This window comes from Hypanus sabinus, chromosome 9 (genome assembly GCF_030144855.1).
Source record: "Hypanus sabinus isolate sHypSab1 chromosome 9, sHypSab1.hap1, whole genome shotgun sequence".
In the NCBI taxonomy this organism is placed as follows: domain Eukaryota; kingdom Metazoa; phylum Chordata; class Chondrichthyes; order Myliobatiformes; family Dasyatidae; genus Hypanus; species Hypanus sabinus.
This window is the reverse complement of record NC_082714.1, coordinates 154,368,277-154,395,688: the sequence shown is the minus strand read 5'-3', so window position 1 is coordinate 154,395,688 and position 27,412 is coordinate 154,368,277. Positions and strand designations below refer to the sequence as shown.

At 41.2% G+C, this 27,412-nt stretch overlaps 2 protein-coding genes across 2 annotated transcripts in view; one reads left to right on the top strand and one right to left on the bottom strand.

Annotated features, from left to right (window-relative positions):
- ocstamp (osteoclast stimulatory transmembrane protein) overlaps positions 1-14,345 on the bottom strand; it is a 35,885-nt gene extending 21,540 nt beyond the window's left edge. The window contains exon 1 of the mRNA XM_059980851.1: positions 14,203-14,345. Coding sequence (XP_059836834.1) covers positions 14,203-14,240 — 38 coding nt within the window. The 5' untranslated portion in view covers positions 14,241-14,345. The remainder of the gene's footprint in view (positions 1-14,202) is intronic.
- LOC132399922 (uncharacterized) overlaps positions 1-24,855 on the top strand; it is a 259,665-nt gene extending 234,810 nt beyond the window's left edge. The window contains exon 2 of the mRNA XM_059980852.1: positions 24,817-24,855. The gene's annotated coding sequence lies outside the window, so the exon portion shown is untranslated. The remainder of the gene's footprint in view (positions 1-24,816) is intronic.
- Positions 24,856-27,412: the final 2,557 nt, after the last annotated feature.

The window sequence follows — 27,412 nt, the reverse complement described above, 5'->3', positions numbered from 1 at the left end:
GCCAGTAATATCATGAAAGATCCCAGACAGCCTGCTCATGGACTGTTTGTCCCACTCCCATCAGGACAGAGGTTACCTAGCAGCTTCGCCAGGACCACCAGAGTCAAAGTTACTTTCCCCAAGCAGTAAGGCTGATCAACACCTCCACCCACTAACTCCACCATTACTTTATTATTTCCTGTCAGTCACCTTATGTACAGCCTAGTGTCACATTATGGACACATTACCAATCTATGTATATAAGTTATCTTATGTATTTAGATTTATTGTTGAATAAACTCTTCTCAGGCTTCCAGTCCGGTATAGGTATCGATTTTAATCAACATATCAATGACAAACTCTGCCATTACAGAATTTGTCATAGAAACGTCAGTTAAAATCGAAACCAATGCCCAGCTGGAAGCCTGAGAAGAGTTTATGAGTGCTGATTGATTCGTGGCCTAAGGTAGAAGGAGTCAATTTTAGAAGACCTAGCACATTTATTTTTCAACATAGTCAGTCCCCTCCTACAGTTACACACTCAGTCCAGCGGTCTTGGAGCAAACAGATCTTGGACCTCCAGAAAGTGTCCACAGCAGGGGCGATTGATAAGTTCATGGCTTAAGGTAGAAGGAGATGAGTTATACAGCTCTCGTTACATGCACATGCAGGTCAACTCTTTGAGTGATTATGCAGAAAGTTTGAAGTTAATAACTCATCAGGGGTGATTGATAAGTTTGTGGCCTAAGGTAGAAGGAGTTGAGTGCATTATATTCTAATTAGCATTCCTAATTGCTTCTGCGCATTGCTAGTGATGAGTCTCCCAGGATCCCCAAATCCTTCTTGTACAGTGCACTTTCTAACTCAGGACCCCCCTCCCATTGTATATTTATATCTAATATTTCTACTTCCTACATGTAATATTTTACATTGATTTACATTAAATTTCATCTGCCCACATCTGGAATTTACTTAGCTCTAACTGTATTGATTCTGCTGCCGGAAAGTTATCAGCCCAACCCCCTAATTTTGTGTCATCTGCAAACTTCCCTTGTTTATTTGTTATGCGCTTATCCAAATCATTAATGTAAATTGAAAACAGCAGTGGCCCTAAAACTGATCCCTGCAGAACCCCACTGCTAGTATCTTCTAGGTGTGAACACTTGCTTCATTTGTCACCTACACATTGAAACAGCAACATGCATTGTTTGTATCTCATCAGTGGGGATTGTGCTAGGCAGCCCTCAGGTGCTGCCACTCTTCCACGCCGGTTTCGCGTAAAAACGACAGGCGTCTACACTACGCTTTTTAAAAAAATACCTCTGTCCACATTAAAATGGATATTTGGGCAAACCTCCTCCTACCGGGCATGCGCAAGACACACAGAAAACAATCAAAGAGGGAACGGTATACTTGATGCGCGTTTGCCCAGTTACAGACTAGAAAAGCTTAAAAAGAAATTGGCAAACGAAAGACGGTGCACGTTTGTCCAGAAACATTTCCTACAGCCATAGTCTCTTCACCAATGAAAGGGACGACAGCTACAACCAAATGCAACGAGGCTTGTTACTGGGCAAAAGTGAAATTTGCTGTTACCTCATTTGTTTGCCGTTACTTTTGCCATGTCTTTCTGTATTATTCTGCTGTATTTAACGTGCAATAAAACGAGTTACTGGGCAAAAGTGACAATTGCATTTATTGAATGTTTGCACAAGCAATACATTAATAAAGCACCTTGTTAAATGTATAAAACATGTCTTCATCAGTGTTATCTTGTATTTCCATACAATGTTACATTAGGCTGTTACACATCTATTGTCACATACTGTTGTGCTGTTGGAGGTTGCGTTCAAGAAACAATGAAATACCGCGCTGCCGCCAACATTTGTTCCGGCACATCATGACAGCGGTTTTAAAAATAGCCGGTTACCCCGTACACACTATGCCAGGTATTAGGTGTTTTCAGATTTATTCACTCTGGAGAGCATTTCTGAAAATCTGCGATTTCGGGGGAGGAAAATGCTGTTTCACTCTGGATGGAGGGTCAAAATGAAGAGAAAAAGCTTCAGTTATGGGTTTATCTGGTCCAGTGATAAAGTAGAGGGATAGGTAAATATGGGTATAGACTAAGAACAATGATTAGCTAATAATCAATACTGTCACTACTGTAAGTACTGTAAGTCAGAAAGAAACCCTACCCAGTAATAGGTAGCATTTTCTCTGAAAATGCTAGAACATCTCAAGGTATAAGTAAATAGGGGAAGGATAGCATAGGGGATGGAAAGTCCAAGAGAAAGGGGAAGGTGTCAATATAAGGAACTGATGTTATATCCAGGCTAGCTTTGGCAGAAAATAATTATAACTAACCAATGATGATTTTACAAACAATTCTAAAATTGTCTTAACTTACGTAATTGTAAGGTTTCCTGCATACGTGATGATCAATGTTATAAATTGTGAAGAATTGTGATTCGGGGGAGGGTAGGCTCTTTGGGAGATCAGTCTGTAACTTCCCCCATAGCATGCAATGAATAAAGAGTAAAGTTTGATAAAATATTGCTTGTTTTATTGTTTGTGGTATTTGTGCTCTCGCATTGGGTCAATCTGCCTTGACATAACTACACACCTTTAGAGAAAACCCCATGTGATCACAAACCACTTACAAACAGCACTGGGAATTGATTACTGTGAAGACAATGTTTGTCTTCACAGGAAATTAGGGATCACCAATCCATATAGCTGCATACAAAATTCTTGATCTTTCTCTGTAAAATGGTATGGAAGCCCTTGAATGGAAAATCCTACAAAAAGTAGTGGATACAGCCCAGTCCATCACGGGTAAAGCCCTCCCCACCATTGAGCACATCTACATGAAAAGCTGTTGCAGGAAAGCAGCGTCCATCATCATGGACACCCAGGTCATGCTCTCTTCTCGCTGCTGCCATCAGGAAGAAGGTACAGGAGCTTCAGGACCCACACCACCAGGTTCAGGAACATTTACTACCCCTCAACCATCAGGCTCCTGAACCAGAGAGGATAACTTCAACCAACTTCACATGCCACATTATTGAACTGTTCCCACAACCAGTCCACTCACTTTCTTGGCCTCTGCCTTGTTAAGTTTTGAAGAACATTTTAATTTTCAATGGAATGGCTTCCCATTGTTCTAAATTTCAGAGAATGTAGTCCCATTCTATTCTGTTTTATCATAGGATCACCCGCTCAGAAATTAATTCAGCAAACCCATGTCCCACTGTACTGTGGTGAACTACATATACCTGTCTGGACACGCCCCTCTGCTGACTGCTCCTGTGGCTCCTCCCATAGACCCCTGTATAAAGGCGGTTGGAGGCACAGCAACCCTCTCAGTCTCCAGGATGTTGTGTGGTGATCTCTTGCTACTAATCGTTGTCTCTTGCAGCTAATAAAGGCCTATCATTCGCCTCCCATCTCCGAGAGTTATTGATGGTACATCATGTACAATATTTATGTCCTTCATTGGGTAAGGTGACCAGCCCTGTGTCGAGTAATTATTCTGTGGGTAGATTCTCCTAACTGTAACAAAACTTTATTGTTCTTTTACACAACTGGGAGGAGGTTTAGATTTAGATGTAACACGGTAACAGGGACCTTCCATTCAGACAAGCTTGCGCCGCCCAATTGGGCGCCACAACACTTTACAGTGCAGTCGACATAGGTTCAATTCCTGTTGCTCTCCGTAAGGAGTTTGCACGCTCTCCCCGTGACCACATAGGTTTCCTCTGGGTGCTCCAGTTTCCTCCCACAGTCTAAAGATGGACTGGTTAGTAGGTTAATTGGACATTGTAAATTGTCCTGCGATTAGGCGAAGGTTAAATCAGGGGATTGTTGGGCGCGTGGCTTGAAGGGCTGGAAGGGCCTGTTCATCATTGCATTTCAATTAATAAATAGATAGACAAATGGACCCATGTGACCAATTAACCAACTAATTTACAACTAATAGCACACAGATAACATACCAATGAGGTTGCTATTACCACCCACAATTTGAGTAGATACATCATCACCTTTTACAGTCTGTTCAATAAATGGTACATACAATATAGTTACAGATTAAACATTCTCCTTGTTCAAGCTGTACTCCTATAGAATATGAGTTAATTAGTACTGAAACTGCTTCTTCTTTCAGTCAATGTCCCTACAAAACCACATCCCAGTTGTACATATAGTATCTTCTGCAAATTTACTTCCATACTGTATTTCCAGAATTTCGAACAGAGATGTCACTTTCTAAGCGAAGGAGCATTTTTGTCATGTTAATAAGCCCAATTATTATTCTACATTTTGAGGCCACTATTTCTTGGCATTTTGTTAGGAATGGGGGAAAAGCTTTTGTTTTTAATCCAGTATGTTCGCAACAAAGTGGGAGACAACTCACAAGTTTACTGTGAAATGATTGCACTTCGTTTGATTTGATATTCCTAATTTTTGTCAAGAGGTATTCAGTAAATAGATTGTGAGGGTTGTAACCACATCAATCATAATGGAACAAGAGTTACCCATTTTAAAAAGGAAAATAATCTTTGATTTACTTAGGAATTATCCCATTATTATCTTGATTCATGACACATGTCAATGATAATAAACCTAATTCTGATTCTGGATGGAGTCATGCATAAGGTCACATTACATCTGGAAAAATTGTGCAGCATACACACTTCCAACCTGCCTTACAGATCAAGGAATACAAAACTGGATTAGCTAAGTATGGCCAAAAGCCTAATTTCATGAAGACTCTACTTCTTAATATGTTTTGGTCATACATTGCTGACTCAGTTTAGCCAGCACTAGCTACTTTCAACAGAATTGAATGATGGAGTAATGAAGTACTGAGGTATTTGCAGCCCATTGATTCTCTGAACAGCCTTGACAGATTGTTCAGAGAACAGACTTCGCACTGTTGTCAGGTAATTATTTAAATATATCCCCTCTGGATTCCCTAAATAAGAACAAAAAAAATAGAGAAGTTGTAGGCAATCTGGCCCTTTGAACCTGCTCTGCCATTCAATAAGATCATGGCTGGTTTGGCCTTGGATTCAGCTTCAGCTACTTGCCTTTTCCCCATAACCCTTAATTTGCCCCTGCTGTTCAAAAATTAATCTACCCGTGTCTTGAATATATTTAATCAAAGTTCAAAGTACATTTATTATCAAAGTATGTATACTTTAAACAACTTTGAGATTCATCTCCCATAGAACATAGAAACATAGAAAATCTACAGCACTTTACAGGCCGTTTGGCCCACAATGTTGTGCCAACCATGTAACCTACTCTAGAAGCTGCCTAGAATTTCCTACTTCATAGCCCTCTATTTTTCTAAGCTCCATGTATCTGTCCTAGATTGGACATTTCAGTGCAGCATTGAGGGGGTTCTGCCCTGTTAGAGAAGACTGCATTTAGATATTATCTCTTCATTAAGGTCAACAAGAGAAGGGAGATGATTATTAACTTCAGGAGGCCTCACATCATTCTCAACCCCCTTTACATTGGTGGCACAGCAGTGGAAATCTGCAAGCAGTTTTGAACTCCTGGGAGTGCCCATCACATGGTCCCAGAATATGTCCTATTCAGTCAAGAAAGCTCACCTATGTCTCTACTTTCTGACAAGGCTGAAGAAATCTATGTATATAAGCTACATAGAAACATAGAAAACCTACAACACAGTACAGGCCCTTCGGCCCCAAAGTTGTGCCGAACACGTCCCTACCTTAGAAATTACCTAGGGTTACCCATAGACCTCTATTTTTCTGAGCACCATGTACCCATCCAGGATTCTCTTAAAAGACCCTATCGTATCTGCCTCCACCACCGTTGCCAGCAGCCCATTCCATGCATTCACCACTCTCTGTGTAAAAAACTTACCTCTGAAATCTCTTCTGTACCTGCTTCCAAGCACTTTAAAACAATTGCACCTCATGTTAGCCATTTCAGCCCTGGGAAAAAAGCCTCTAGCTATCCACACGATCAATGCCTCTCATCATCTTATACACCTCTATCAGGTCACCTCTCATCCTCCATCACACCAAGGAGAAAAGGCCAAGTTCACTCAACCTATTCTCATAAGGCATGCTCCCCAATCCAGGCACCATCCTTGTAAATCTCCTCTGCATCCTTTCTATTGCATCCACATCTTTCCTGTAATGAGGTGACCAGAACTGAAGACAGTACTCCAAGTGGGGTCTGACCAAGGTCTTAATAGCTGTAACATTACCTCACAGCTCTTGAAGTCAGTCCTACAGTTGATGAAGGCCAATGCACCATACACCTTCTTAACAACACTGTCAACCCCTGCAGCAGCAGACATGGACCCTGAGGTCTCGCTGATCCTCCACACTGCCAAGAGTCTTATTCTGTCTTCAAAATTGACCTACTGAAATGAATCACTCCACACTTATCTGGGTTGAAACAAATAAACTAAAAAAAAATTAATAAAAAGACCAGCAAACATCCAATGTGCAGAGAAAAGAAACAAATCATGCAAACAATAGACACAAGCAAATTGCATTCTGAACTGAAGTCCACAAAGAGAGTCTGTCCATGGTTCAGCACAGAGCAGAGCAGCAAACTGAACTGGGCCATCACTCGCCTCCAGTCCTGCACCCTGACCTTTTCAATATAATAACGAGGTAACCTGTACTGCTTCCCTGGGCAGAGAATCCAACAGATTCTCTACTCTCTTGGAAAAGCAGTTTCTCCTCATCTTCATGCTAAATCTATTCTCAGCGAATCCTGAGGCTTTGTCCTCTCGTTCCAGTCTCAGGCCTCATAATATTTAATCTCATAAATGAGCTACAGTATTGCATAAGGCAGATCCTTGATTCATTAGGAGTGATTCAACATCATCATCATTATCCGCTGAGTCAAATGACTTACGCAATCATGGTCCTTGTCCATGATTGTTCTTGGCAATTTCTTTCTACAAAATTGTTTGCCATTGCTTTCTTTGGGGCTATGTCTTTATAAGATGGCATTATCAATACTCTTCAGAGATTGTCTGCCTGGTGTCAGTGGTCGCATAACCAGGACTTGTGATTTGCACCAGCTGCTCATATGACCATCCACCACCAGTTCCATGGCTTCACATGCCCATAATTGGAGGGCTAAGCAGTTACTACACCTTGCTTAAGGGTGACCTGCAAGCTAGCAGAGGGAAGGAGTGCCTTTGATAGAGACATACCTCCACCCCACGACCCGAGGGGGAGGGATGGCCAAGACTAATAGGATCTCTTGGAGTGGTTAGGTTTTAGATGTGAACTAAACTGTGAGCCCCATCCAGTTCTTGTTCTCTGTGGAACACTGGAGCTGACCCTGTGCCTCCCTACAGCAACTGTTGATGAAAAATGGGAGCATTGTGAAACATTATGAAAGGCAGAGGTAAGCAGGTGGTAAACACAAGAGGATCTGCAGATGTGGAAAGTCCAGAATGATACGCTCAAAATGCTGGAGGAACTCAGGTCAGGCAACATCTTTAGAGATGAATAAACCGTCAACGCTTTGGGATGTGACCCTTCTTCAGCACTGGAAAGGAAGGGAGGAGAGCCAGCAAAAGAAGGTGGGTGGAAGTGTGATTGTGAGAAGTGTAGCCAGATGGGTGAGGGGGGGAATGAAAGAAGCTGGGAAGTGATAGATGGAAAAGGTAAAAGGGCTGGAGAAGAAGGAGTCTGATAGGAGAAGGGAGAAGAACATAGGAGAAAGGGAAGGAAGAAAGACACAAGGGGATAGGTGGGTGAGGAGAAGAGGTAGGGAACTGAAGAACAGAGAAGGCGGAGGAGGAAGCTGGAGAAATAGATGTTTATGCCATCAGTTGGAAGGCTATCGAGATTGAATACGAGGTGTTCCTCCTCAATCCTGAGAGTGGCCTCTCAGAAGAGGAAGCATCGGACTGACATATCGGAACAGGAATGTAGATAAGAACTGAAGTGGTCAGCCACTGGGAAATCCCAGTTTTTGTGCTTAGAGTGGAAGTGCTCGACAAAGTGGTTCCCCCAGCCTACGTCGGGTTGTGGATGGAGTGGAGGCAGAGCAGTGCCCCAATCTACACCGGATTTTGTGGTAGCAGGTAGAGGAGTTTTCCTCAGGTAGTGGAGTGCACAGATAGGAGGAGAGGTTTAGGGTGAGAGGGGAAAGACTTAAGAGAACTGAGAGGCAACATTTTCACACTGAGTACATGGAATGAGCTGCCAGGGGATATGTTTGAGGCAGGTACAACAATATTTTATTTTATCTTTATTTAGAGATACAACATGTTACGGACGTTTCCAACCCAACAAGCCCGCTCCCATAATTAACCTACTAACATGTACGTCTTTGGAACATGGGAGGAAACTAGAGCACCCAGAGGAAACCAACTCGGTCATGGAGAGAATGTACAAACAGACAGTGGAGGGAACTGAACTCAGGTCGCTGGCTCTAAGATAGCATTACACTAACCGCGACACTACTCGACCGCTTGGTATGGCTGAGGACCATACTTAAACAATCACTTAGGAAGTATTTGAATAGGTACATGGAGGGACAGGGCTTAGAGCAATATGGGCTAAGCATAGGAAATTAGGACTTGGTCAGCATGGGATTCTCTTGGGGCGTTAGATGGAATAAGTCGTATTTTGGCTTTACTCCGTTCATTTTTCAATTTTTTTTTTACCACCCTTTCACTATTTATATTAAAGTATTTATAACACTTTTATATGCCTGAACTTTGATTCTTAATCACTGAAAATGAATACCAGAGGACAAAAAGCATCAGTCAAAGGCAAGGAAGCCGGTAATGGAAGTGGAAGGAAAGGAGGAGATCCTAAACTACTTAAACAGTCTCCACTCACTTTGGAAGCTATGTCAAAACTCCTGGATGATAAATTCAATAAAAATTTCTACTTTGGAAGTAGTATTAAAGGAGATCGAAAGCAGACTGGGAGCTCTTAAGCGGGAGAGTGAAAAGCAACAGTGGCAAATAGCTGAACTCGATGAAGCTGGAAGACAGAGAGATCGCAGACTGGATGCTCTGGAAAAGAAATTAACTGACTACTCAGACAATGGAACAGTTTAAGCTCAAGATTATTGACCTAGGAAGTCACAGTCATAGACAGAACCTGCAAATAATAGGACTCCGTGAAGAGTGGTGAGCTTACTAAATTCTTTTCTCAATTTTTAATGGACATGCTTGGTTCTGAAGCTTTTTCTGCTACCCCTATACTTGATCATGTGCACCGTGCTCTGAGAGCCAAACCATCTAAATAGCTGAAGCCCCGACCTGTTATGCTTCGATTGCACTATGTGCAAATCAAGGAGCGTTTAATTCAAATTGCCTGCCAGAAAGGGGTTATTGAACACGGAGACCTTGAGTTTCGACTGGTTGAAGTCTATAGTCCCGAGGTAATGCGAGAAAGATTGCTTTTTAAACCGGTGGTGTCTGAGCTTTATCAAAGAAAGTTTCAACCAGCTCTGCTATTTCCAGCCTGTTGTTCTGCCTGACAAATCACGTAAATGGTTTAAATCTGTGGAAGAAGCTCAACAATTCCTTGACGGTCAACGTTCGATCTGTCTAATAAATTTACTGTTTCTTTGTGTCTGTATTCATTTCGTTATAAGTTAGTAATCAGTTCATAGATTTAGACTTTTGAAGTCTGAAGATTTTTGCCATTGGTTTGATAACACTGTTATGGAATATAAATGTTTATTATGCTTCTATGTTTAAGTTTTTTTTTCATTTGCTACTTTATTATTTTCAATTGTTCTTTTTTAAAATAATTAAGAAATTGATTTGGTGATTGACTTTTTTTCTCTGAAATATAAATAAGATTGTATTCGGTTTCATTTCTTTGGGAGCTTGCCTGTTAAAATGTTTTGCAAATGGCTGATCTTTTTTTAACACTTGTTTGGTGTTGTTTATAGCATTCCCTTCTCAATGTTTTGACTAAGGTGAAAGTTTGCATTTTTCTCAATTTTTGGTGTCTCTATTCATTTAGTTTATAAATTAATAACCAGTTTATAGATCTGACTGTTAGAGTTTGAAGTTTTTTCTGATCTGGTGACTGATTGTTTTTTTTTCCTGAAATATTAATAAGATTATATTCTGTTTCACTTTTTAAGATTCCGGCTCTCAAAACGTTTTGCAAATATGGCATTACTTTTTCAATGTTTTGACTGAGTGTATTTTGCATCTTTTTTCAATTTTAGAGACTTGCCATCAAGAGAGTGGGGGTAAGGGAGGTTCTAGTTAGCTTTCTGGCTGTCTATTGGTCAGTTCTTTTCAGGCTTTTGTGGGGGGGGGGTGGGATTATCCTTAGTTTAGTTTTTTTCATCTGGGCTGAACTGAAACTACAAATATGTCTGAATTGTCGTAACTCCGGTTCCCCTTTAAACCTTTTTCCCTCTTCCAGATTCATGAGTTTCCTATGCAGGAAGGTTAACCTTTTACATACCATATGGTTTATTCAAATAAAATGGATAATATTACTGACTTTGTCTCATGGAATATGAATGGTTTGAATCATCCAATTAAATGGAAGAAGATTTTAAAAAGTTTTCCATAGATTGAATGCTCAGATTATTTTTGCCCAGGAAACTCATGTGAGGAAGGAGGATAATCAGCATTTCTTTAGGTTTTGGAAGGGCTAACAATTTCATTCTAATTCACAGGTGCATCTATTTTTATAGACTCCTCGATTTCATTTGTTCACTATGAAACAACCTCAGACCCGAATGGTAGATTTCTATTAATTACTGGTTTACTTTATAACCAAAAAGTCATTATGTTTAATATCTATGCACCAAATGCCAACTATTCTGAATTCTTTAAACATTTTTTGCATCCCTTCCAAATTTAAATGAACATATGTTGATAATGGGTGGAGATTTTAATTGTTGTCTGAATCCTTTATGCAGATGACTCTTACTATATATCTCTAACCCAGAGAAATCCATCCCTGCAATAATATCACCACTTGCTCAGTTTAGTACTTTTTCTGGTTATAAATTGAATCTTAATAAGAGTGACCTTTTCCCATTAAATATGCAAGCTCCAATCTTATAGACAATCACCATTCAGACTGGTTATTGATTTTTTTTTACTTATTTTGGTGTTAGAATTACTAACAATCATAAGGATCTACTTAAAGTTAACATTTTACCCTCAATTGATCATGTTAAACAACTGTTTACTAGATGGTCCCCATTGTCCTTATCGTTGATTGATAGAATTAATACTATTGAGATGATTATTTCACCTAAATTTCTGTATCTATTTCAGGCAGTACCTATTTTCATTTCTAAATCCTTTTTGATATTATCGATTCTAAAATTTCTTCATATATATGGCAGAATAAAAATCCTAGGTTAAGTAAGAAATATTTACAGAAATCAAAAAAAGAGAGCGGTTTGGTGATGCCGAATTTAAGATTCTATTATTGAGCAATTAAGTCAAGTCATTTTGACCATAACTGCTGGTACAGTACATAGTAAAAATGAGACAAAATTTTTTCAGGACCATGGTGTTACATGACACAGTACAAAACCTAGACTGAACCAGGTAAAAAAACAACACAAAAAAAACTACACTAGGCTAAAGACCTACCCAGGACTGCATAAAGTACACAAAACAGTGCAGGCATTACAATAAATAATAAACAAGACAATAGGGCAGTAAGGTGCCAGTCCAGGCTCTGGGTATTGAGGAGTCTGATAGCTTGGGGGAAGAAACTGTTACATAGTCTGGTCGTGAGAGCCTGAATGCTTTGGTGCCTTTTCCCAGACGGCAGGAGGGAGAAGAGTTTGTATGAGGGGTGCATGGGGTCCTTCATAATGCTGTTTGCTTTGCGGATGCAGCGTGTAGTATAAATGTCTGTAATGGCGGGAAGAGAGACCCCGATGATCTTCTCAGCTGACCTCACTATCCGCTGCACGGTCTTGCGATCCGAGGTGGTGCAATTTCCAAAACAGGCAGTGATGCAGCTGCTCAGGATGCTCTCAATACAACCCCTGTAGAATGTGATGAGGATGGGGGTTGGGAGATGGACTTTCCTCAGCCTTCGCAGAAAGTAGAGATGCTGCTGGGCTTTCCTTGTTATGGAGCTGGTGTTAATATTTGATATTTGATGGAATTAATATTTGATATTTAATGTTTTGGGCACAAGATCTGGACAAAATTCATTGTCCACAGTGGGTGAACCTCGCGTGTGAGTCTGTACAGGGGTTCTCATTGGCTTCTATCTGAGGGGCCTCACTTCCCTTTGCACTGACTAAACTGAATAAACAAATGACTTATCCAATAACTAAACATACGAATATGCTTTCAATTTCGTAAATTTTTTGGATTGAATAAATTTATCCTGTCAAGTCCTATTATATCTAATTTTTTCTTCCAATCATCCAGAATTGATCAAGCTTCTCTTTTATGGAGAACAAAGGGAATAACATGTTTTCGTGACTTATTCATGGATAACTGTCATGTCTTTTGAACGGTTGTCTAATAAATACAGTTTGCCTAGATCACATTTCTTCAGATATTTACAGATTAGAAACTTTGAATAATATTTTACCTACTTTTCCGGTATCACATCAAACTGAAATTACAGAATTTTTTTAGGTTTAAACCCCATCAGAAGAGTTTATTAGCAATTATTTATGATCTGATTATGAAAATGCATCTAGGTACATCTGATAAAATTAAGAATGAATGGGAAAGAGAACTTCAGGTATCTTTACCTATAGAGAAATTGGAGAAAATTCTCCAACTAGTTAACACTTCTTCAATGTGTGCTAGACAGGCTTTGATACAACTTAAGGTGGTTCATAGGGCCCATATGTCCAAGGATAAGTTAGCTCGTTTTTATTGCCATATAAATCCTGGCTGTGACAGATGAAAGTCTGAGGTAGCTTCCTTGACACAAGTTCTGGTTTTGCCCTCTTTTGGAAAAATATTTTATATTATTTCAGCAGTTTTGCATATTGATTTACAACCTCATCCTATTACTGCAATTTTTGGATTATCAATGGACTCTAGTCAATTATCCCCTTCAACTTGCCGTTTGATTGCATTTGTCATATTAATAGCCAGAAGATCCATTTTACTTAAATGGAAAGATTCTAATCCGCCTACTACATTTCTATGGTTTTCCCAAACTATAACATATTTAAATTTGGAAAAAATTAGGAGTGGCACTATCGATACTGTGGTTAAATTTGAAGAAACTTGGAGACCATTTATTCAACATTTTCATATGATGTAAGCTGACCTTTTCCGAATCCTTCTGAATAATTTTTCATTAAAACAGGTTGATTAGATTTATTTATTCCTTCAGATACAGTGTGGGATGCACCTCTTAATACTCAGTCCAAATCTATCTTATTTCAGTGCAGGGACCAAATACAGAGCAATTTATTTCTCTACTCTCAGTACCACATAGCAAGAAATCCAATTAGAGGAATGGTAAATATTCTAAAGGAGATTTATTATCCACTAATAAAATAAGCACTTTTAATTAAAATTATTGCAATGTATAACACAAGAGATTCTGCAGATGCTGGAAATCCAGAGTAACACACACACACACAAAATCCTGGGGCATGGGTTCCTAACCTAGGGGCCCCAGACACCTTGGTAGGGGTCCATGGTGTAAGAAAGGTTGGGAACCCCTGTGCTGGAGAAACTCAGCAGGTCAGATAGAGAATCAGAATCAGAATCAAATTCATGTTTAATATCACTGGCATAAAATATGTCATGAAATTTATTGTTATGTGGCAGCAGTACATTGCAATATACTATAATTAAAAACTCTGAATTATAGTAAATATATATATATAAAGTTACATTAAATGAATAGTGCAAAAAGAGATTAAAAAAGGTAGTGAGTTTGTGTTCTTGTGTTCAATGTCCATTCAGAAATCAGATGGAAGAGGGGAAGAAGCTGTTCCTGAGTTGTTGAGTGTGTGCCTTCAGGCTTCTGTACCTCCCTCCTGCCAGTAGCAATGAGAAGAGAGAATGTCCTGGAATGGAATTAACAGTTGACATTTCAGGTCGAGTCCGGACTGATGAAGGGTCTTGGCCCAAAAGGTTGACTGTTTATTCCTCTCTGTAGATGCTACCTGACCTGCTGAGTTCCCTGGGCATTTTGTATGCATTGTTACTGTCTATACTGCTTCAGTTGACCGTTTACCTACATGAAAACATTAAAATTATGTACTTACTTTATTACTTTGTATCCCTGTTGCTTTTCCAGAGACATAACTTCTGACGTTACTCCAGTTCTATATCTACCTGCACTCCAACCTGATGAAACTGCAGAACTGCCACAGAGCTTTAACCTGTAGCGATGTGCTACACACCGTCGGTAAGTCGTTTCGAGACTAGTTTGTTCAAACTGCGCGGCGCTGACATTTAAATCCCTGGCAGAAATGACGTCGGAGGGGCTTTACCAAAGTCTTCCCGCGTGCGGGGGCTATTTGTCAGCCGGTTCGCCTGCGCACAAAGTGGGTCGCCACGAACTGTTGTTTGATGAGAATGTTTAATTGTTTAGAGTTCCTTGTGTTTTTCTCAAGGAACTCACTCTTCGTAATGCAGTCTCCTGCTGCTTTCCATTTAAGCTTGTTAAGTTTATCTTGATATGCTTGGGAAGTTCATGTTACTTGTATTATTTAAGCGGATGTCCATTTAGCGCTAATCACAGGCTCAAGTTTTGAGAATGTTACTTCATGTGGTGTTGCTCAGCCAAGCCACTGACATTCTTCTGGAATTATTAGCAACAAACTTTTGTTGCCGTCTCTTCTTCAAAGTTTGTCTTCCTTCTGCACTTGAGTTCCAACATTGCCAGCGCGCACCATGACAATACCTCTGAATCTCTTCTTACGAGTGGTTTGACCCGCTGTAAACTTCAAGCAATTACAGATTTTTAAAAAAATTAGATTTCCAGTATTTTAATTTTATCCATATAATGCAAAAGCCTTACATATTGCTTGGTTACTTATTACAGTGCAGAAGAAGGCTGTTCAGCCCATCAGATGAATGTTAACTCCAACAGAGCAATCACATCAGTCCCTTACTTACTTAACTACTGCCCGTTGCACTGCTGGAGTTTAGGGCAGCAATGAAGGTCCTCCATCTCTGGTGGTATTCAGGGCTTCCTCTAGGTTTTTCACTACTGTCAGTCATTCAAGTCCCAGGTAAAGAGTCTAGAATACCATCGCACACAGATGTAGAAGGAGTTTTCAGCACTATTTCCATAACAATTTTGTTTTGCCAGTTAGGGTGTTAGCCCTGAGCTGAACCCCTAAACTTGAAGGACCAGTGGACCACTCTTAATCTGGCCTCTACTCGTTCACCTGTTTGGCATGGGTAACCCTACCAACGCATAAAACCTTGAGTCCAGCCAAAACAGCTCCCTGGTTCAGTGAGGCATGCAAGCCTCCAGATCCCTCCTCTTGGAGGCCCATCAGTCACATTCCTCCTTATTTCCCTGTACCCTTGTAACTCACCTTGCCCATGGATTACTTTCCCACTGATCCACTCTGGGGGTAAGCAACAGTAGTAGCACACCTTTGGGATGGTGGCTGAAACCTGAGCATTATGGGAAAACAGGTAGACTCCACAGAGGCCAATCAGGGTCAGGATCTCATCAACACGTACAAACTGGATGAACTCAGCATGTTGGGCAGCATCTGTTGAAAGGAGCAGTCAATGGATGCTCCCCGACCTGTTGAGTTCACCCAGCTTGTTTGTACGTGTTGATTTGACCACAGCATCTGCAGTGTACTTTGTGTTTAGGATCAGGATCTCTGTCTGTGTGGCCTTTCTCAGCACTGCAGCTCCCAAAGAATCTCTGCATTCCTCCGATTCCTGGCTTCTCCCATCTTTCCAATTTACATCACCCTGCTTGATGAGTTACCTGTCACAATATCTTATTTTATGCCTTGCTGCTGAAGTTATTTGACCGCAGTCCTAACACAAGGCAGTTTATAAAGTTAAACACACGAGATTCTGCAGATGCTGGAAATCCAGAACAACACACACAACATGCTGGAGATGCTCAGCCTGGCCAGGCAGCATACGTCAAGAGGAATGAACAGTCGACATTTGGGACTGAAACCCTTCAGGAGGACTGGAAGGGAAGAAGGAAGAAGCCACGATAAGAAATTGGGGTCAGGGAGGGGAAGGAGTCCAAGGTGGCAGGTAATAGGTGGAAAAAGTAAAGGGTTGAAGAAGAACTCAGATAGGAGAGGAGAGTGGACTGTGGAAGAAAGAGAAGTGGGAGGGGCACCAGAAGGAAGTGAGGAAAAGAGAAGTGGTTAGAGTGGAGCCAGAATGGGGAATGGAGAAAGAGAGAGGGTGGTGCAGAGAAGAAATTACCAGACTTTGGAAAAATTGGTTTTCATACCATCAGGTTGGAGGAATATGAGGTGTTGCTCCTCCAACCAGAGAGTGGCCTCATCATGGCAGTAGACAAGTTGACTGCAGCGGGTGGCCACAATCCATGGAATTTTTCTCCCATCGGTATCCTTTACCAAGCCGGTGCTACACCTTGCCCAAGGGGGGCCTGCTGTTCTGTGACTCAGTAACTCTGTAAGTGATGCTGAACAGAAAGAAGTGTTACAAAGCAAACCGTGAACAGGCCGCAGGCGGACATCCAAGAGCAAAGCAATAACATTCAGAGCACCGGGCGCTGAAGAGGCTTAAAAATGTTCCGTTCGTGATTGATTATCACGAGCAGGGAGAAGATGAAAGGCTGAAGCTAAATGTGAAGAGATCCAGAGGTTAGTGCTGCAATGGCTGCCAGATGGCCCACCCCGAGAGGAGCAAATGGAACCCAGGAAATCACTGTGGACTTCAGGAAGGTGCAGGCGAACCATCTCCCTCTGCGCATACATGGCTCCTCCGTAGAGAGAGTTGGGTGCACCGAGTTCCTGGGAGTTCACATCACGGACGACCTCACCTGGTCCCTTAATATCACCTCCCTGAACAAGAAGGCTCAGCAGCACCTCCACTTCCTAAGGAGACTGAGGCAAGTGAGGCTTTCCCCCACTCCATTTTATAGGAGAGCATCCTGACAAGCTGTGTCTCCATCTGGTATGGGAGCAGCTGAGCATCAGACCACAGGTCCCTACAAAGGACTGTGTGAATGGCTGAGAGGATCACTGGGGTCTCCCTGCCATTCGTCAGGAGCACTACATACGCAGGGTCATTAGTATCATCAGAGATCCCGCACTTCCATCCAGCATCCTTCTTGACTTTCTACCATCAGGCAAGAGACTCCGATGCGTAAAGCCAAGGACAGTCAGGATGAGAAACGGTGTTGTTCCTCAGGCTATTAAGCTTCTGAACTCCCTGCCGCATTGCATTCAAAGTTTTGCATTGCATTGCGACTCTTTTCTTTTCCCAGGTAGTCTGCCACTGGGACCACCCTACCGGTTTGGCTGACATCCCCAGGGCCAGTGCTGCTCCGGAAACATGCGAGGAGCAATTAGTACTCCCCGCTGGTCGAGAGGGTTCACCTACTTCATGCGAACCCCCAATATGCCTATGTGGTCTTACCTGATGGGCGGGAGGACACGGTCTCCATCTGCGACCTGGCGCCTGCAGGAGCACCAGACCCCTACCCTGAACACTCCACGGTGACTATGAACCCTGTACCCACCGAGGTGTATAACCACGAGACACCGTGCACACCAAGCGCTACACAGTCTCCTCACGACACTCCCATACCAGGCGCCTCGCACATGCATGAGGGATCACTGACACCTAATGGGCTGGCACCTCCAGTCCGGCCAGAGCCAGCACAACCACCATCTCCCGTGCAATCACCGCCGGTGCTACGTAGATCGCAGTGACAGACTCGACTGCCTGATAGACTTAACCTGTAAATATACTTGTAAGAAACTTCGCCCCGTGGGGACTCTCTTTTAAAACAAAGGGGGGGGGGGTGAATGTGGTGAACTACATATACCTGTCTGGACACGCCCCTCTGCTGACTGCTCCTGTGGCTCCTCTCACAGACCCCTGTATAAAGGCGATTGGAGGCACTGCTCCTCCCTCAGTCTCCAGGATGTTGGGTGGTGGTCTCTTGCTACTAATCGTGGTCTCTTGCAGCTAATAAAAGCCTAACGTTCGCCTCCCGTCTCCGAGAGTTATTGATGGTGCATCAACTGGTTAAGTTGTTCTGTACCCTACATTATTGAATTTGTGCACTTTACATTGTTTATTCATGTGTAATCCATCTGTGGATTTTATCCTTACTTTCCTCAGTCGTTGTCTGTTATACGTGTTATGTGTACTACTGTGCTTTACACCCTGGTCAGGAGAAACATTGTCTTGTTTGACGGTATACATGTATATAGTTAAATGACAATAAACTTGACTTGAAACCATTTTACAAGGAGACTGATATCACTGCAACTGAATGATGGGGCGAAGGCCCCAAGGAACTTGCAGATGAGGACTGTTATGTTCAGAGTGGTGGAACCAAGGGGAAGTATAGATCCGTAGGGGAGTGAGCAAGAGGGACAGAGTTACAAGATGAGTGTTGGCATTTTCAGAGGTATAGAGAGATCCGCTTTATTTGTGACATCGATATTGAAATGCGTCACCCTTCAGCTGTCAGGCTCCTGAACCAGCGTGGATAAGCACTCACCTCAAAACCAAGCTGATACTACAACCTAAGGACTCACTTTCAAGGACTCTACAACTCATATTCCCAGTTTGCTTGTTTGTTTATTAATTATCTACAAATAAATTGTACTATTTGCACAATTTATTTTTTGCACATTAGTTGACTGTTAGTCTTTGTTTGTGTGTAGTTTTTCATTGATTCTATTGTGTTTTGTTGAATCTAATGTGAACGCCTGCACGAAAATTAATCTCAGGGTAGTATACGGTGACATATACGCACTTACCTTGATAATGAACTTACTTTGAACTTTGAAGCATACAGTGAAATGCATCATTTTCAACAAATCGAATCAGCGAGGATGCACTGGGAGCAGCCCGCAGAGTGTCGGCATGATTCCAGCTCCAGGGCCCTCAAGTGACTAACCCTTACTGTTGGTCTTTGGATTGTGGGAGGAAACCGATGTGGTCACCGGGAGATTGGACAAATTCCTGAAAATCAGTTAATTGAATCTAGAACCCAGTTTTATGTACATGGAGAAAAGTCTGGCAAATTATTGGCTAATCAATTGAAAACTGCTTCGGTTAAACTACAAATTACTAGGATTCGTAAACGAGATGGCACTCTGACGATTGACCATAAAGAGATAAAAAAAGCCTTTCAAGATTGTTATAATTCTTTATATCAATCAGAATTTGTTGAGGATTCTTCTATAATAGATGAATTTTTAAGAAAATTGAATATCCCAAAATTAACAACAAAGGATAATGTATTCCTAGATGCACCTATTATGGAAACTGAAATAAAAAAGGCTACTTTTTCAATGAATTCCGGTAAAGCTCCTGGTCCAGATGGTTATACTGTAGAATTTTTAAAATCCTTTTCCTCTACACTCTCTCCTTGGCTTTGTAAAACTTTTAAAGATGCGTTAAATATAGGTAAATTGCCACAATCTTTTTATGAAGCCTCTATTTCTTTGATTTTTAAAAAAGATAAAGACCCCACTGAATGTGTGTCCTATCGGCCCATATCCTTGCTGAATACGGATTTTAAGATTTTTAGTAAAATTTTGGCCACTAGATTAGAAAACATATTACCTCGAATTATTTCTGAAGATCAGACTGGATTTATTAAAAACCACTACTCATCTTTTAAAATTAGAAAATTAATTGATATTATTTATACTCCTTCACCCAAAATACCAGAATGTGTCATTTCCTTAGATGCTGAAAAAGCATTTTATAGAGTTGAATGGCCATATTTATTTAATACATTGCAGCATTTTAATTTTAGTTTGAAATTTATATCATGGATTAAATTAATATACTAATTTGCTTCGGTCTTTACCAATAATCAAAGATCTCCTTTTGTTCAGTTATTCCGTGGTACAAGGCAAGGCTGTCCTTTAAGTCCTTTACAATTTGACATTGTTTTGGAACCTTTAGCTATAGCCATTCGTGAATCACCTAATATTTTGGGTATTACTCGAGGGGAGGGGATATATAAGTTATCATTATATGCTGATGATTTGTTACTATACATATCTGACTCTGAGAGATCTATTCCTGCTATTTCGTCCTTGCTTGCTCAGTTTAGTAACTTTTTTGGTTACAAATTGAATTTTAATAAGAGCGAATTATTTCTATTAAATATGCAAGTTCCAATTTATAAACATTTAAAGTTGTCACAGATTATTTTACTTATTTGGGTATTAAAATTACCAAAAAACATAAAGATTTATTTAAAGTTAATTTCTTACCTTTAATTGACCAAATTAAGCAACTTGTTACCAGGTGGTCTCCATTATTTTGTCATTAGTTGGTTGAATTAATGCTATTAAGATGATGGTATTACCCAAATTCTTATATTTATTTCAAGCATTACCAATTTTTATCCTTTTTTTTGATATTATTGACTCCAAAATATCTTCCTAACTGTGGCAGAATAAAAATCCTAGACTAAGCAAAAAATATTTACAGAAGCCTAAGAAGGAGGGTGGTTTGGCTTTGCCAAACTTGAGATTTTACTATTGGGCAGTTAATATACAATATTTAATATTTTGGGCACAAGAATCGACCATAGCAGCTTGCCCACAATGGGTAAATTTGGAATGTAAATCTGTACAAGACTTTTCATTGTTTTCAATTTTAGGATTTTCACTTCCTTTTTCTTTATCTAAATTGAATAAACAAATAACGAATCCTATAGTTAAACATACATTGTGAATATGGTTTCAATTTCGTAAATTTTTTGGCATGAATAAGTTCATCTTATCAAGCCCTATTATATCTAACTTTCTTTTTCGGCCCTCTTTTATGGATCAAGCCTTTGTTTATGGAAAGCAAAAGGTATAACATGTTTTCGTGATCTATTTTTAGATAATAGTTTTATGTCCTTTGAACAGTTATCTAATAAATATAATTTACCTAAAACTCATTTTTTTAGATATTTGCAAGTTAGAAATTTTTTGAATAATGAGTTACAGTCTTTTCCGAAATTATGTCCATCGGACATTACAGAAAAATTTTTAGCTCTGAATCCTTGTCAGAAGGGTTTAGTAGCCATCATTTATAATATGATCATGAAAATACAGCCAGAAGTATCAGAAAAAATTAAGAAGGAATGGGAAAAAGATCTTCATTGTCTTATACCCACTGAGCAGTGGGAGAAAATTTTACAATTAGTCAATTCTTCTTCTATTTGTGCTAAACATGCCCTAATACAACTTAAGGTTGAACATAGAGCTCATATGTCTAAGGATAAACTTGCTCAATTTTATTCTTATGTTAATCCAACCTGTGACAGATGTCGTTCTGATGTTGCTTCATTGACCTACATGTTTTGGTCTTGCCCTTGTTTGCAAAATTACTGGAAAGATATTTTCGGTATTATTTCAACCGTTTTGAATATCAATTTCCAACCACATCCTATTACTGCAATTTTCGGTTTACCAATGGCGGATAATAGTCGTTTTTTTCCTCTCAGCTCGACGGATGATTGCATTTGTTACATTAATGGCTAGAAGATTATTTTATTGAATTGGAAAGAAATTAATCCTCCAACTATATTTCAGTGGTTTTCTCAAACTATCTCTTGTTTGAGCTTAGAAAAAATTAGAAGTGTTGTCTTTGATCCTTCAGTTAAATTTGAAGAAACTTGGAGACCATATATTCAACATTTTCATATGAGTTAAATTGTCTTTTCCTAAACCTCACTTTTATTATCCTTAATTATTTGGATGGAGGTTTGGAGTTATTGGCACTACTGTATATATTTGACATTATGCAATGGCCCATGTTGGTTAGTTTTTTCCCCTCTTTTTTGGGGGGGTTAATTCTTTTGTTCGTAATTACCATGAGTTTGGGAGGTTATTATATATTGATTATCATCTATTTGAATGTTTATTTAAACTATTAACTATGTACTCTCAAACTCTCTGTATTCATGTTTCATTTATGTTTGTTTAAAAATTAATAAAAAGATTTAAAAAGAAAAAAGGACAAATTCCTTACTAACAGTGGCAGGAATTAAACCCCAGTTTTACAGTTGACACTGTAATGACATGCCACCCCAGGGGCAATTGTAGAGGATCAAAAGTTTGGCACCCAACAAGGAGATTATTCTACTGACTTCAGAGATCAGCCCTGGCCCTTCCTTGCACATTTTCTAGGGCTTGGCATCAATTGTGCCTTATAGAGTAAGATGTTCAGGGTGTGGTAGAATTTTGGCAGGAGATAAACACATATGATTCTGTAGAAGATGGAAATCCAGACCAACACACACGAAATACTGAAGGAACACAGCAGGTCGGGTAGCATCTATGGAAAGGAATAAATATTCACCATTTTGGGCCCAGACCATCAGGATTGTAAAGGAAGGGGAAAGACTCCCTTGTCCACTCGTTCCCTCCCCCATCCCTTCCCACTGGTCTCCCTCCTGGTACTTAACCTTGTAAGCGGAACAAGTGCTACACCTGCCCTTACACTTCCACCCTCACCACCATTCAGGGCCCCAGACAGTCCTTCCAGGTGAGGCGACACTTCACCTGTGAGTCGGCTGGTGTGGTATACTGCGTCTGGTGCTCCCGGTGTGGCCTTTTATATATTGGTGAGTCCCGACGCAGACTAGGAGACCGTTTCGCTGAACACCTACGCTCTGTTCGCCAGAGAAAGCAGGATCTCCCAGTGGCCACACATTTTAATTCCTCGTCCCATTCCCATTCTGATATGTCTATCCATGGCCTCCTCTACTGTCAAGATGAAGCCACAGTCAGGTTGGAGGAACAACACCTTATATACCAGCTGGGTAGCCTCCAACCTGAAGGCATTTACATTGACTTCTCTAACTTCCGTTAATGCCCCTCTTCTCCTTCTTACCCCATCCCTGACATATTTAGTTGTTTGTTTTTTTCTCTCTCTCTGCCCATCACTCTGCCTGTTCTCCATCTCCCTCTGGTGCTCCCCCCCCTTTCTTTCTCCCGAGGCCTCCCGTCCCATGATCCTTTCCCTTCTCCAGCTCTGTATCACTTTTGCCAATCACCTTTCCAGCTTTTAGCTTCATCCCACCTCCTCTGGTCTTCGCCTATCATTTTGCATTTCACCCTCCCCCACTACTTTCAAATCTCTTAGTGCCTGTCTCTTCAGTTAGTCCTGACAAAGGGCCTTGGCTGGAAACATCGACAACGCTTCTCCCTATAGATGCTGCCTGGCCTGCTGTGTTCCACCAGCATTTTGTGTGCATTGTTTGGCTAGAGGCTACCCAGAGGAAATATGAGGTGTTGCTTCTCCAACCTGAGAGTGGCCTAGTCATGCCCATAGAGGAGGCCAAGGACCCACATGTCAGAATAAGAATGGAGACTGGAATTAAAATGGTTGGCCACCGGGAAATCTTGCATGTTGTGGATGGTATAAATGTGCTTGACAAAGCAGTTTTCCAATCTGCAATTAGCAGAAGATAAAGCCTTAGTTTAGTGCAAAGCATGTGCTACCGGTCATGCGTCATTACGCACACGAGGTCATCAGTCAGTCATTAACCTACAACTACTCGATGAGTGAAAAACAAAAGTCGCTTGGGAATTTCTTTGGAAGAGGTGGGAGGGGACATAAAAGGCCTAATGATGATGATAACGCAGAGACAGCTGAGGCCGAGACTGCAAAAAAACAAAAGCTTCCTTCAACATATAATACGACGAGTTGCACATAAAATATGGCTTTAATGCGACCAGTGACTCGCACGCTTTAAGCCCCCTTCTTTGAGAGCATCGTACTTAATGGCCAGCCGTATTGCTAAGGCTAAGAAGCCTTTCACTGTTGGTGAAGAATTGATTCTGCCTGTTGCCAAGGACATGTGCCGTGAACTGTTGGGAGAAGCTGCAGCTAACAAGATGGAACAGGTTTCTCTTTCAGCTACCACAGTTTCAAGGAGGATCGATGACATAGCGGAAGACATCGAAGCACAGCTGTTGGAACGGCTTAACGAGTCACCACGGTATGCTATCCAGGTCAACGAGTCTACCGATGTCGACAACAAGGCAATACTGCTGGTTTATGTGCAATATATATTTCAAGACGATGTGCACGAGATTGTGTTGTGTGCACTGCCGCTGCCAACTAACACAACTGGGGCAGAACTATTCAATTCTTTGAATGACTACGTGTCAGGCAAACTGGACTGGTCATTCTGTGTTGGAATATGTACAGATGGGGCTGCAGCTATGACTGGACGGCTGTTTGGTTTCACTACCAGAGTCAAAAAGGTCGCTCCTGAATGCCAGTCTACACACTGTGTCATACACAGGGAAATGCCGGCTAGCCGAAAAATGTCGTCTGATCTTAACAGTGTTTTGATGTTGTTGAAGTTATCAATCACATCAAAGCAAAAGCCCTTAACTCACGTCTTTGGATCTTTGGATCTGTCTTCACTAGGGAAGACACAAACAATCTCCCAGATGTAATAGTGGCCAAAGGAACTAGGGTAAAGGATGAACTGAAGGAAATTTATATGAGGCAAGAAACGGTGTTGGATAGACTGTTGAGTCTGAAGGCTGATAAGTCCCCAGGACCTGATGGTCTGCATCCCTGGGTACTTAAGGAGGTGGCTCTAGAAATTGTGGACGCATTGGTAATCATTTTCCAATGTTCTATAGATTCAGGAACTGTTCCTGCTGATTGGAGGGTGGCTAATGTTGTCCCACTTTTCATGAAAGGAGGGAGAGAGAAAACAGGGAATTATAGACTGGTTAGCCTGACGTCAGTGGTGGGAAAGATGCTGGAGTCAATTATAAAAGAGGAAATTACGACACATTTGGATAACAGTAGAAGGATCAGTCCGAGTCAGCATGGATTTATGAAGGGAAAATCATACTTGACTAATCTTCTGGAGTTTTTTGAGGATGTAACTATGAAAATGGACAAGGGAGAGTCAGTGGATGTAGTGTACCTGGACTTCCAGAAAGCTTTTGATAAAGTCCCACATAGGAGATTAGTGGGCAAAATTAGGGCACATGGTATTGGGGGCAGAGTACTGACATGGATTGAAAATTGGCTGGCTGACAGGAAACAAAGAGTAGCGATTAACGGGTCCCTTTCGGAATGGCAGGCTGTGACCAGTGGGGTACCGCAAGGTTCGGTGCTGGGACCGCAGCTGTTTACAATATACATTAATGATTTAGATGACGGGATTAAAAGTAACATCAGCAAATTTGTTGATGACACAAAGCTGGGTGGGATTGTGAAATGTCAGGAGGATGTTATGAGAATGCAGGGTGACTTGGACAGGTTGGGTGAGTGGGCAAATGTATGGCAGATGCAGTTTAATGTGGATAAATGTGAGGTTATCCACTTTGGTGGCAAGAACAGGAAGGCAGATTACTATCTAAATGGAGTCAAGTTAGGAAAAGGGGAAGTACTTGTACATCAGTCAATAAAAGCAAGCATGCAGGTACAGCAGGCAGTGAAGAAAGCTAATGGCATGCTGGCCTTTATAACAAGAGGAATTGAGTATAGGAGTAAAGAGGTCCTTCTGCAGCTGTACAGGGCCCTGGTGAGACCACACCTGGAGTATTGTGTGCAGTTTTGGTCTCCAGATTTGAGGAAGGACATTCTTGCTATTGAGGGAGTGCAGCACAGGTTCACAAGGTTAATTCCCGGAATGGTGGGACTGTCATATGTTGAAAGATTGGAGCAACTGGGCTTGTATACACTGGAATTTAGAAGGATGAGAGGGGATCTGATTGAAACATATAAGATTATTAAGGGATTGGACACACTGGAGGCAGGAAGCATGTTCCCGCTGAAGGGCGAGTCCAGAACTAGAGGCCACAATTTAAGAATAAGGGGTAGGCCATTTAGAACAGAGATGCAGAAAAACTTTTTCACCCAGAGATTGGTGGATATGTGGAATGCTCTGCCCCAGAAGGCAGTGGAGGCCAAGTCTCTGGATGCATTCAAGAGAGAGTTAGATAGAGCTCTTATAGATAGCGGGGTCAAGGGATATGGGAAGAGGGCAGGAACAGGGTACTGATTGTGTATGATCAGCCATGATCACAGTGAATGGCAGTGCTGGCTAGAAGGGCTGAAGGGCCTACTCCTGTACCTACTGTCTGTTGTCTGCTTGAGCAGCTTTGTGAGGAAATGGATGCAGAGCCCAAACACCTTCTCTTACACACTGAAGTCAGGTGGCTATCAAGGGGGAGAGCCCTGGCCAGGGTTTTCGAGTTAAGAGAGCCGCTACAGAGATTTCTTTTGGGGTAAAAAGTCACCTCTGGCAGCACACTTCAGTGGCGAGGAGTGGATAGCACAAGTCGCTTATCTGTGTGGTATCTTCAACCTGCTCAATGAACTCAAGTTGTCACTTCAGGGGAGAATGACAATTGTCTTCAAGTTGGCAGATAAAGTGTCTGCTTTCAAAGCCAAACTGGAACTGTGGGGACGGCAAGTGGACAGGGACATATTTGACATGTTCCCAACATTAGCTGAGATTTTGGGAGAGACTGAAGCTGCACTGTCCTTCTCACAGCTGGTGCACGATCACCTGTCAACAGAATTCGAGCATTACTTCCCAACCACAATTGACCCAAGACGTGCAAAGGAATGGGTCTGTGACCCATTTGTGAATGTCCCTGGTGAATCATCCATGTCAGCATTGGAAGAAGATCAACTCCTTGAGCTTGCAAATGACGGTGGGCTGAAAAGTATGTTTGAAATAACATCTCTGCTGACATTCTGGATCAAAGTCAAGGCTGAATATCCTGAGATAGCCACAAAAGCACTGAAAACATTGCTTCCATTTCCAACATCATACCTCTGCAATATTAGTGTGCTGCAATGATTTTATATGTTCATATGAGGAAAATATGCGCTGTGTTTAATATCCAAACATTACTTAAAATGTAATACATTAATGCTATTAACTTATAGATGACTTATAATTGACATCACTAGATTCATGCGAGGAAAATATGTGCTGTGTGTTTAATATTAAATTCGTTAGATAAACCCTTTTAGAAATGAAATTGAGTATATTAGCTGCTTATAAGTGACTTATAGTTGACTTATCACCTATATTCCAGTCGTGATTAACACCACCCCCCGTCGGCCGGTCTGCAAGAATATTGTCAATATTAAACCAGTTCGCGGTGCAAAAAAAGTTGCCCTGGTTTAGGGACTTCCTGTGGTACTCAACTGAATTTGGCAACTTAACTTTCTGAAGAATGTCATAATTGCTATGCCACATGGCACATACGGGTCCTGTCACCTCCTCTTCATCTTCACTTCATTGCTGGACAGTTCCATGTGATCCTT